General features: G+C 38.0%; 1 protein-coding gene across 1 annotated transcript in view; it reads right to left on the minus strand.

The window, feature by feature from the left end:
* Positions 1–310: 310 nt before the first annotated feature.
* LOC107588450 (NACHT, LRR and PYD domains-containing protein 5-like) overlaps positions 311–11,286 on the minus strand; it is a 29,173-nt gene continuing 18,197 nt past the window's right edge. Inside the window, exons 8-12 of the mRNA XM_016276547.1 lie at positions 10,112–11,169; positions 8,837–9,010; positions 6,247–6,420; positions 641–814; positions 311–556 (exon numbers count right to left, since the gene is read on the minus strand). Coding sequence (XP_016132033.1) covers positions 550–556; positions 641–814; positions 6,247–6,420; positions 8,837–9,010; positions 10,112–11,169 — 1,587 coding nt within the window. The 3' untranslated portion in view covers positions 311–549. The remainder of the gene's footprint in view (positions 557–640; positions 815–6,246; positions 6,421–8,836; positions 9,011–10,111; positions 11,170–11,286) is intronic.

Here is an 11,286-nt window from a genome sequence, read left to right on the forward strand (position 1 = left end):
TTGTGACCATAACATTTCCTAAGACAGATACAGAGTTATCCAGTTTAACAACTATAAGTAACCATCTACCTTCTTTTGAGGTGACCAATTCCAATACGTCACCTTTAAACTTATTTAGAAGAATAGCGACACCTGCCGAATGATGAGAAGCATGACAACAGAAGATTTGATCTCCCCACTGGGAACGCCACCATTTAACATCAGTTTAGCACGAATGAGTCTCTTGTAAAAAAAAATATATTTGCATTTGAACGCCTAATAAAAATAAACATGGACTTCCTTTTAGTGCTGTCTCGTAAACTCCTAACATTAAGATAAACAATCTGTCATTTCACACTAAAATTTTCACAGCGCAATTAGTAAGTCCAATCTACTTATTTAAAAAAAAATCCCATGAGACTGGAAAAAAAATTCTAGACTAAATGAAAATGAATACGAAAAATCTTTAACATGTGAAACTGCTGGATCAGTATCAGCATTTGTCCAGGTGACAATCTTGTTCAGGACATGTTTTGATTCACTTGCTTGGAGCTTGTGGAGTTTCCACTGTCAAATACTGTACAATATAGAGAAAGATAAAATACACTAAGATCTGCTTTAATACAGGATAATAAATGAAAGCATTGACTCAATAACTTACTATAGTTTCTGCAGTTTACAGTGTGGATCCTCCAGTAGAGCAGAGAGCAGCTTCACTCCTGAATCTCCTGGTTTATTATTGCTCAGATTCAGTTCTGTCAGGTGTGAGGGGTTTGATCTCAGAGCTGAACTCAGAGCAGCACAGCCTTCCTCTCCAATACTGCAGTTAAACAGCCTGCAGAGAGTGAAGAACAGGAATGATCTCTGAGATTGTGTTTAAGCTTTAGAGTCAGAGTGTGTTTGTATGTGTTTGTATGAGCTCTACTTTTTCTACACACCAGGATCGGTGCTCTAGAGATTTTAGCTTGGCAACAGCCGAGACATTAATTTAAATGTACTCTACCCACATGATTTATGATTGTGATGCTGAACTAGTTTATTGTTTTCACTCTTCAAACCGTTTGTAGTACCACAGTATGTAGGTGATAATGTAAAAAAAAGAGTAACATTATAGTATAACTATGACATATAAGTCTTGTAACATTACATTTAGTCATTTAGCAGACACTTTTATCCAAAGCGACTTACAAATGAGGACAATGGAAGCAATCAAAATCAACAAAAGAGCAATGATATGCAAGTGCTATAACAAGTAAGGATCACTCATTGGCCCAATGATGGAATCCAGTGGTGTGGGTGAAGATTAAAGACTTTATATATCGGAAGACTGTGCACTCTTTATTACTTATGAATGGGAGAAAGTGCAATGCCAAATATGGCAAATAGCACCGCCTTCTAAATGAAAGAGCCAATCGTGGATCAGTAAAGTCATCGTGTCACCGCAGCTACCTTTAGAAGCTCCGGTTGCTATAGAAACAGGCATCGTTCTGAGATCACATGACCCTTCGACAGCAAAGCACGGTTAGTCCTTCGCTCTGCTCACTTTTTCAGAAATTATACATATCCTGTCAGTAAATTTTTAACCACTCTTTACCTAGCCCACTATGAGTACCCCAGCAGTCAAGGACGATCAGAAAATAGTCGCAAATAAAGAAAAAATTCAAAGATTCCACCATCTCCAGAGAGGATCTGGACGCTGCTATAGCTAACGGTATTAAGTTAGCACTCAAAGAGCAACAAAGTTCACTCGATTCGGTTGTGGCTTCGTCTGTAAGGGAAGCATTAGACTCTGTACTGACCCCAGCACTCCGTGATCTACATTTGGATATACAAACGACCAACGATTCTGTAAAAGCTATCCAACGCAGCAAAGCAGACACGGGACCGGGTCGATTCCTTTCAAGCAGCAGCACGTGAGGATAGGAGGACAGTCACAAACTTAAGAAATCAGCTGGAACAACTCACTGAAAAAATTACAGACATTGAAGATAGGAGCAGGAGAAATAACGTATGACTGGTGGGGTTGCCAGAAGGGGCGGAGGGCTCCGATGCAGCGGGCTTCCTCAGAGCTAATCTTTCCAAGTGGATCCCTTCACTGAAAGGCCGTGACATCGAGATTGACGGGGCACATCGCATGTATGACGGAAGTCAACTCTGATCGGCCATGTACTCTTATCTTCCGTGTACTAAGATGGCATGACAGGTCGGCGATCCTGAAGGGTGCTCGGCAGGCGTATCTGGTGAAATATACGCCGGACAATGTCACGCTACTATTTTTTTCCCGACTTTAGTCCAGCCACAACTACCAAGAGAAAGAGTTTTAATCCAGTCTTGAAGAAGATGACAGCACTTGTTCTCCAGCCCTTCCTCACATATCCGGCGGTAATTAAACTACGGTACAAAGGTGAGCAGATGATGTTCGACTCTCCTCAAAAGGTGGAGGATTAGTTACTTCACTGTCACAGAAGACGTATTCTGCAGCGCTACAAAGCAGCGGGAAGGCAACGGCTACCGTCTCCATGCTTTCAGCTCAACGAGATGAGGTATGTTGTGATACTAACTGCCCTGAAGAGGACAATAACAAGGTGGCCATGGACACTTGTTAATTTATTTTTGGAATCTTGCCCCTGTCCTGTACGCTCGTCCGCTGACTGGTAAATAATAATGATTTATTTTATTTTATTTATTTGTATTTATTATTAATATTTTTCGGGGTAATGGATCACTATGCAGTGTCATGTAATGTTCACCTTTCCAACATTAAGACCAAGGTTCCTAGATGGCGTCTTAACACATCATTACTAAACAATCAGACATTAATTAATTCGCTAAAAGATCATATAAAGGAGTTTCTCGAAATTAATATATCTTGTGATGTAGACCCTCAAATATTGTGGTAAACGACGAAGTGTGCAATATGAGGATTCTGTATATCGTTTTCTTCTGCTCTTTTAGAAGATAAGATCCAATCATTACAATTAACAACTGTTATGTTACTGTTAATTAACAACATATTTAAAGGGCTTTACACAAATCTTTACAAAACTGAGACCGATTTTGATGAGTCAGTTTGTAGAGAGTATTTGGATAAATTAGAACTGCCTCGGATCACACAGATGGATAAAGACTCTTTGGAGGCCCCGTTACGTTTGTAAGAGCTCAATCATATAATTTCGTTGTACGCTGATGGCATTATCTTATATTTAGATCATTTTGACATGTCAATAACCGGTATAATTAAGGAATTTGATCACTTTAGTAGTCTATCGAGGTACAAGATAAACTGGACCAAATCTGCTTTAATGCCAATTAACAATGTTTAAGTTAACTCTCCTATCCCCTCATGCATTCCTATTAAAGATTATTTCATTTATTTGGGTATTACCATATATAGAGACGTTCATAAAATTGCCAGAAACAATTTTAATAACATTTCAGTCAATATCAGAAGTGATACTCAAAGATAAAATAATCTTAAAGTCTCTCTTCAAGGCAAAATCTCCACCGTCAAAATGAATTTGTTACCTTGGTTTAATTTAAATTTTTTCTGTGCTGCCACTTTCCCCTCCTCCAGGTTACTTTAAGGAGATCAATTCCATACTTTCCCAGTTTATCTGGAATGGTAAACGACCCAGAATAAAACATGTCACATTGCCTCAGAAAGATTGGCTGTACCAAATTCTGAATTATATTATTTGTCATTTCAACTTAAGGCTCTTCATATTTGGGTTGATCCTCAATCTAAAGCTTCATGGAGAGTAATCGAAGCTGACAAGGTTAAACCACAGATATTTTATTTGCTGGCACAGGAAATAAAAATGATCAATATAAATTTGGCCCGGTTGTGGCCAATTCTATTAGGATCTGGAAAAGGGTGGAACGTCTGATGGGAGGACCTTTCAAATTTTGTAACAACACACCCTTATGGCACAACTTTAATTTTTTTATTTGGAAATCGGCCATTTGTCCAGCCCTCTTGGTCTATATTGGGCATAAACACATGTGGTGACTTATATGATAACCAAGGACTCTGCTCATTTCAAGAACTAAGAACTAAGTTTTGTTTACCAGCATCATCATATTTTGTCTTTTTTCAGTTACGTTCTGCTCTCAAGGCCTATGGAGTTCCCTGGACATCCCCCATTGTCTCTCATCCAAAGATCCGCACCATCCTCTGGTTGGCCATCTGTTTCTCCAATATATAGTCAACTTAATGATCACACTGCAAAGCCTCTTTCTATTAAATCTATATGGAATAATGAATTAACAGATTTTGATTTATCGGTCGACTGGGAGAGGGTGTGGTCTAATCTAATCTTAACTTCTAATAACTTGGCTCATCATCTTATCCATTTCAAAGTTATCCATAGAGCATACATAACTCCTTACAAAACGTTTAAAATGAAACTGCAATCGACCTATAACTGCCATATCTGTATAATACTGTATCATCAGGTACTTTTCTCTACGTGTTTTGGGAATGTCCAATTGTTGTCAACCTATGGACACATGTGAATTCTGTTTTATCCTTTTTACTACAAATTGATTACATGTCTAATCCATGTTTATGTCTTCTCAATGACGATTCTAACTCCTGTATAAGTTCATTAATTTAGAGAATGTTGTTTGCTGGTTTTACAGCTGCAAAGAAGACAATGATACAAAATTGGTTTACTCCGCACATGTGTGCAAAAACATTTTGGATCCACAGCCCCCTTAAAGTAGTGACTTGTGAAGGTACAACAACACAGATGAACAAGGCTAAACCTAGTACCATCAATGCATGACAATGTTTTTCTTCCAAAATTTTGGACAATATAAAGGAATGAACATAAGTTTTTTTTTTCTTTCAGATTGTAAAATTATTGATGTGTCTGTTGCTCCCCCTTCCCTGTTTCGTTTGTTTGAATGGATGTTGTTTTGTTGAGTTAAAGAAAATAAAAAAGTTGCTCACAAAAAAAAAGAAACAGGCAGTGTTTTCAGACTTGCGATCATGACTGCGCTTGCACATTGGTTGATCTAGCGTTAAAAACAAGCTGCTTTAATAGTATTTGAACATAAGAAACAAACTTTATGAGACTGTTGTCAGATTTCATTGGTGTTTTCAAATATGAAATTTAGTCGTAAGCTTAGTGAACAGTTTTGGAGAATTTGATGTTTCTCCATTCAAAAAGATAGGAGCTGCACTCGGATGCCCGAGAGGCATTTCAAAGATGGCCGCCGAGTGAAAGACTTGTCTTAAAGAGACTTTGGTGCAGATATAATGCGTGTAGGTCTACTACTCGTGCTTCTGCAAAGTTCACTTAATTTGTTAGGATTGAGTTTAAAGTTTATTGTGATCATTACATTTATAATGTGTTTCTAATTAGTAACTAATCACAAATACTGGTTAGTATTAATTGAGATATTTGATTATTCTAGACATCCATGATGTGTCTACTGCTCCATTCATCCTCGAGCCTTTAGTCTGTTCTGTCCTGGACACAGATTTGAGGAAACACCAGCCTCCACATGATCTACTAATCATAGTGATTTCTGAAGAGTTCAGAATAAATCAAATATAACATATTATTTGTCAGGTAAAAATGTATCATGCTAATTACATAATTAAAGAAATAGAATCCAATACAGAGATAATAACTACATAACATCAATTGCTCAAAGATGAATCTAAAAGTGAGAGATGCAAACCTGACAGGGGAAAAACTAGCTAGAATACTGTTCCCTCTGATATTAATACTCTTCAAACAGATTAAAATGTATCTTTATGTTTCATTTTGGCTAACAATCATGTATTTTGTTGTTCAATGGTGTATAAGTGTAAATACAAACATATATTTGTCTTGAGCACATTCAGTATAATCACTGTATTTGATAATTTACATTTTGATTATTAAAGGTGAAATCGTTCACCTAAAAATAAAAATGTTCATAATTTACTTCCCTGCATGTCGTTCCTAACCTGTATGACTTTCTTTCTTCTGTGAAACACAACAGAGGATATTTTGAATATTGTTGGCAACCAAAGTTTTGGTATCATTGCTTTACATTGTGTGGACAAAACATATTTCTCAAAATATCTTCTTTCATGTTTCACAGAAGAAAGTCACACTGTTTTGAAATGACTTGAAGATCAGTAAAGTGACGACAGAATTTTCATTTTTGGGGTGAAATATCCTTTTAACATGAAATGTTTTTGTTTGGCAGTATTTTCACACAGATTTTGTGTTCAATAATATAATATAATAGTAATATAATAACACTGACTGTAGTTTCTTCAGTTTACAGTGTGGATCCTCCAGTAGAGCAGAGAGCAGCTTCACTCCTGAATCTCCTGGATTATTACAGTTCAGATTCAGTTCTGTCAGGTGTGAGGGGTTTGATCTCAGAGCAGAACTCAGAGCAGCACAGCCTTCCTCTCCAATACTGCAGCTCCACAACCTGCAAAGAGAAAGAGAAAAACAGCTCAAATCAATAATTAATAGTCATGTGTTATAAAGGTTTGTTATTGAAACAGTGTAACACTATTCATCTCCATCTCTTCAATAAAAATATGTCTGATTTGAAAAGTGTGTTTTCCTTTATAAAGTGATGGATATTCTATTTAATGATTTATCAGTCAAATACTGTGTGCATCTCTAATGAATACTCACACAAATCTCAGTCACATTGTATTCATCCTGACATTTATTTCTTTCATTCAGTTGTGGATTCATGTCTTAATGATAGCCTGTGTTTTATATAACATGTTATTTTTGTTCCTTTAGATTCACAACACATTCCTACAACTCCTACTGCAAACTGTGACAAGAGGAAAATGCAGCAGATTTATGCTAACACTAGTTTGTCTTATGATTTAGTTCTCTAGACTTGAGAAGTGATTAATAAAGGGGAATCTATCTGCTCAGTAACAGAGGGATGGATGATTAGTAGAGCTATGAATTGAACCAATCATGAAGTGCACATGTAACCTTGGTATTTTAATGCATTTCTTATATAAATATGTGTGTGATATTTTAGTCATAGTGTCGTTCTGCTGTGTTTAAAGTGACTCCTGGCCAGTAGCTAATAAACATTCAGGCAAAGGGGAACTTGGGACTCGCGTGTGGTAGTTTACAATGGGGCTAAAACAGAACTCATGTAAAAGACTCATTTAAAAATATTACAGATTTATGTAGCAAATGAGCATCAAAAAATTACAGAATATGCTTTGAGACAAAGGTCTTCTTAATGTTTTCAGTTTTGTTCAAGGTAATTACACCAACATTTTTCCAATAACTGAAGAATATGAAAAGTACGGTATTTGGGGTAAAATAAAACATCCCTATACTGTTAGCTAATGCAGGGGTTTTCAACCTGTGGGGGGCCAAGGGGGGCGCAAGCATCAGTTAATTCAGAGACGTTCTCTTGAGAATTTATGAATATGAGTTAACAAATCTTTAGCCATCCACTAGGGGGCAATCTGACTCCCACTGCTAGTCGACAGTTAGAGCAGAGTTGACTTTGAGTATCAGTCACGCTCAGTGTTGCCAAGTCCACGGTTTTCCCTCGAAATTGGGCTACTTTAACACTTGCCACGTTTTGTAGTTTTGGGCTAGTTTTGAGTAGCAATTAGGTTGTTGTGAAAACCTGGCAACCCTGGTCACGCTTATTGACAGTGTAAGATGATTTATGATTAGCCGTGTCGGAAATCCAACCACGGATTGGCATGTTGTTATCTCAGAAACAGGCTCAGCCATCACATTGAATCAGGTAAACTGGTTATATATTTATGTTTCAGTATAATTACACACACTATACCAGAGGCGGTTCTAAACCCTTTTAGGTGGGTTTCAGCCCCCCTATCTGTCACCTTAGCCCCCCAAAACTATCTTAACAATCAGGCCAGTGCTGCTTCCTCGAGAAAGTTTTTCATTCTCACGTGTTTTAAGTCTTGTCAGTTTAAACATTAAAGTAATTTTAAGGTTGTTGATGTTGAGGGGGCGCATGTCCTAAAAGGAAGGTTAAAAACCCCTGAGCTAATGTAATAAAAAGCTGTCTGACTTTCCATTTGCTGACATGATATGGTTAATGTAGACAACAGCATTTATTAAGTTCAATATTGGCCACCTTAGAGATAATCACCACATTTTTTATGAAATATCGTATTTAAAAATACAGTCAAACCAAAAAATTATTCAGACACTTTGACCTGACCGTGTTTTGCTTAAGTGTTTTATCTTTACTTGCTAATGTGAACTTTTTAGACCATAGACTGAACAAAATTAAGCACTGCTTGGTATACCAATTAAATATGGTGACCTAAATTGGTATTATCTAATTGTGTACTTAAATTTAACAGCTGAATATTTTTTGGTTGATTGCAATCCATTACATATCTTTCTATCAAAGTTATCTGACATTATCAAGATGAGTTTGTTCTGACACAGTTTAACTAATTTGATTAAACATATTTTATTACCATTTTCTAAACTATTGCAAATAAACTGATATAATGTGAGAAATGTTGAAGGTGTCTGAATACATTTTGATTTGACTGTGTATTACTCAAGATAAAAATATAAAAATAAGATAAAATATTATATTTATTGAGACTACTGTAAAGCCATGTTTTATGGGTTATAATGGGATCTTCAAGCAGTGTAAGAATCTTTTTTTTTAAGAAAATGTTTTGTATTTTGTAAACACATTCTGCAATGTACTCGGTTAACAAACATAAATTATTTTATTTTATAATTTTTTTTAAAGGGGTTTAAACTGAGGACAACAAACAAAACCCCTGCTAACGGAAAACACATTTGTGTAATTTTACCTTTTACTCCAAACCTTATAGTTACTGAGATGTGAAGAGACTCACTGTAGTTTCTGCAGTTTACAGTGCGGATCCTCCAGTAGAGCAGAGAGCAGCTTCACTCCTGAATCTCCTGGTTTATTACGGCTCAGATTCAGTTCTGTCAGGTGTGAGGGGTTTGATATCAGAGCTGAAATCAGAGCAGCACAGCCTTTCTGTGTAATATAACAGCCGGAAAGACTGCAGAGAAAATACAGAAAAACTAAAGATAAGTTAAAGGTGCAATAGGTGATTGTCTTCAGAATTTTTTTTTGTTATGCTGGTTGAAAGTCTCTTCACATCCCGATAGCAATCATTAAGTTAAGTGGTCTAAATGTATTTGTCTGTATTTATATATTCAGTGGAAGGCGTAGGATCAAGAAATGTTCGTCCAATCAAAACGCTCGGTCCGTATTCTGGTCTGTGAGTGTAAATGCGCTCAGGGGGCGTGGCTTTGGACGGCGATTGCAGGGAGGGTGGGACGTTCGCGTTCGTTCAGTGCTATCAGGCTAAAGTTAGCATTTTCCAAGATCTCTTACTACACCTTTAAGTTAATTTACCGTTTATCACAGACCCATGAATGAGGTGTCAAATCGACCAGCTCACTGAGGAGAGGAGTGCTGTTTCTTTTCTAAGCAATTAGAACTACGATGTTCGCACAGCGGACGAAGAAGCAGGCAAAAAAATCCCATAGACTTAAAATGGCGGAATGTTCATGAATTTGAATCTCAGCTGTCACTTTCTGTCACACACACACACACACACACACACACACACACACACTGTGTCACTGTGTCAAATAAGAAAGACCTCAAAATACACAGAAACAGTGTAGAGAAACACAGGCCTACTGTATAAAATAAAGTCAATAAAACAAAGACACTGTAAAATACTCACTTAATCTTTCTAGATGCTTTGATCACTGGCAGCAGCCTCAGAAGACATTCTTCTGATGGATCGTATTTCCTCAGTTTAAACTCATCCAGCTCTTCTTCTGAGTTCAACAGCACAAACACCAGAGCTGACCACTGAGCAGCAGACAGATAGACTCTAGAGAGACGACAGGCACCTGTTCTGTTCAGGTATGTTTGGACTTCCTGCTCTAGTGAACGATCATTCAGTTCATTCAGACAGTGGAACAGGTTGATAGATTTCTCTGGAGAGGGATTCTCCCTGATCTTGTGTTTGATGTATGCAGCTGTTTCCTGATTGATATCAGAGCTGCTTACTGTCTTTCTCAGGAGGCCTTGGCCTACTGTATAAAATAAAGTAAATAAAACAAAGACACTGTAAAATACTCACTTAATCTTTCTAGATGCTTTGATCACTGGCAGCAGCCTCAGAAGACATTCTTCTGATGGATCATATTTCCTCAGTTTAAACTCATCCAGCTCTTCTTCTGAGTTCAACAGCACAAACACCAGAGCCGACCACTGAGCAGCAGACAGATAGACTCTAGAGAGACGACAGGCACCTGTTCTGTTCAGGTATGTTTGGACTTCCTGCTCTAGTGAACGATCATTCAGTTCATTCAGACAGTGGAACAGGTTGATAGATTTCTCTGGAGAGGGATTCTCCCTGATCTTGTGTTTGATGTATGCAGCTGTTTCCTGATTGATATCAGAGCTGCTTACTGTCTTTCTCAGGAGGCCTTGTAAGAGAGTCTGATTAGACTCTAGTGAGAGGCCTAGAAGGAACCGGAGGAAAAGGTCCCAGTGTCCGTTCTCACTCTGTAAGGCCTTGTCCACTTCTCCCTTCAGTAAACTGGTCATTGGTGACCCGAACATATTCATTAGTCCTGTGTTTCGTTCAGAAAAGGACAGCAGCTTGAATAAAGCAGCAAGAAACTCCTGAACACTCAGATGAACAAAGCTGTACACCTTCCCCAGCTCCAGCCCAAACTCCTCTCTGAAGATCTGGGTACAAACTCCTGAGTACACTGACACTTCTCTGACATCAATGCCGCTCTCTTTCAGGTCCTCCTCATAGAAGATCAGGTTCCCTTTTTCCAGCTGTTCAAAAGCCAGTTTTCCTAGAGACAGAATAGTCTTTCTAGCCTGACGAGGATCGATTTCATATTTCCCATCATACTTCTGTGTCTTCAGTTTGGTCTGAAAGATCAGGAAGTGTGTGAACATTTGTGTGAGAGTCTTGGGAATCTCTGCACTCTCTGCTTTACCCATCATCCTCTCCAGAACAGCAGCTGAAATCCAGCAGAAGACTGGGATGTGACACATGATGAACAGACTTCTTGATGATCGGATGTGTGTGACAATTCTATCAGCCAGACTCGGATCATTTATTCTCTTCCTGAAATATTCCTCCTTCTGAGGGTCGTTGAATCCTCGTACCTCTGTGACCTGGTGGACACACTCAGGAGGGATCTGATTGGCTGCTGCTGGTCGAGAGGTGATCCAGAGGAGAGCAGAAGGAAGTAGATTCCCCTTGATGAGGTTGGTCAGCAGCACATCCACTGA

The sequence above is a fragment of the Sinocyclocheilus grahami genome, unplaced genomic scaffold (assembly GCF_001515645.1).
Source record: "Sinocyclocheilus grahami isolate Dianchi unplaced genomic scaffold, SAMN03320097.WGS_v1.1 scaffold103.1, whole genome shotgun sequence".
Classification (NCBI taxonomy): domain Eukaryota; kingdom Metazoa; phylum Chordata; class Actinopteri; order Cypriniformes; family Cyprinidae; genus Sinocyclocheilus; species Sinocyclocheilus grahami.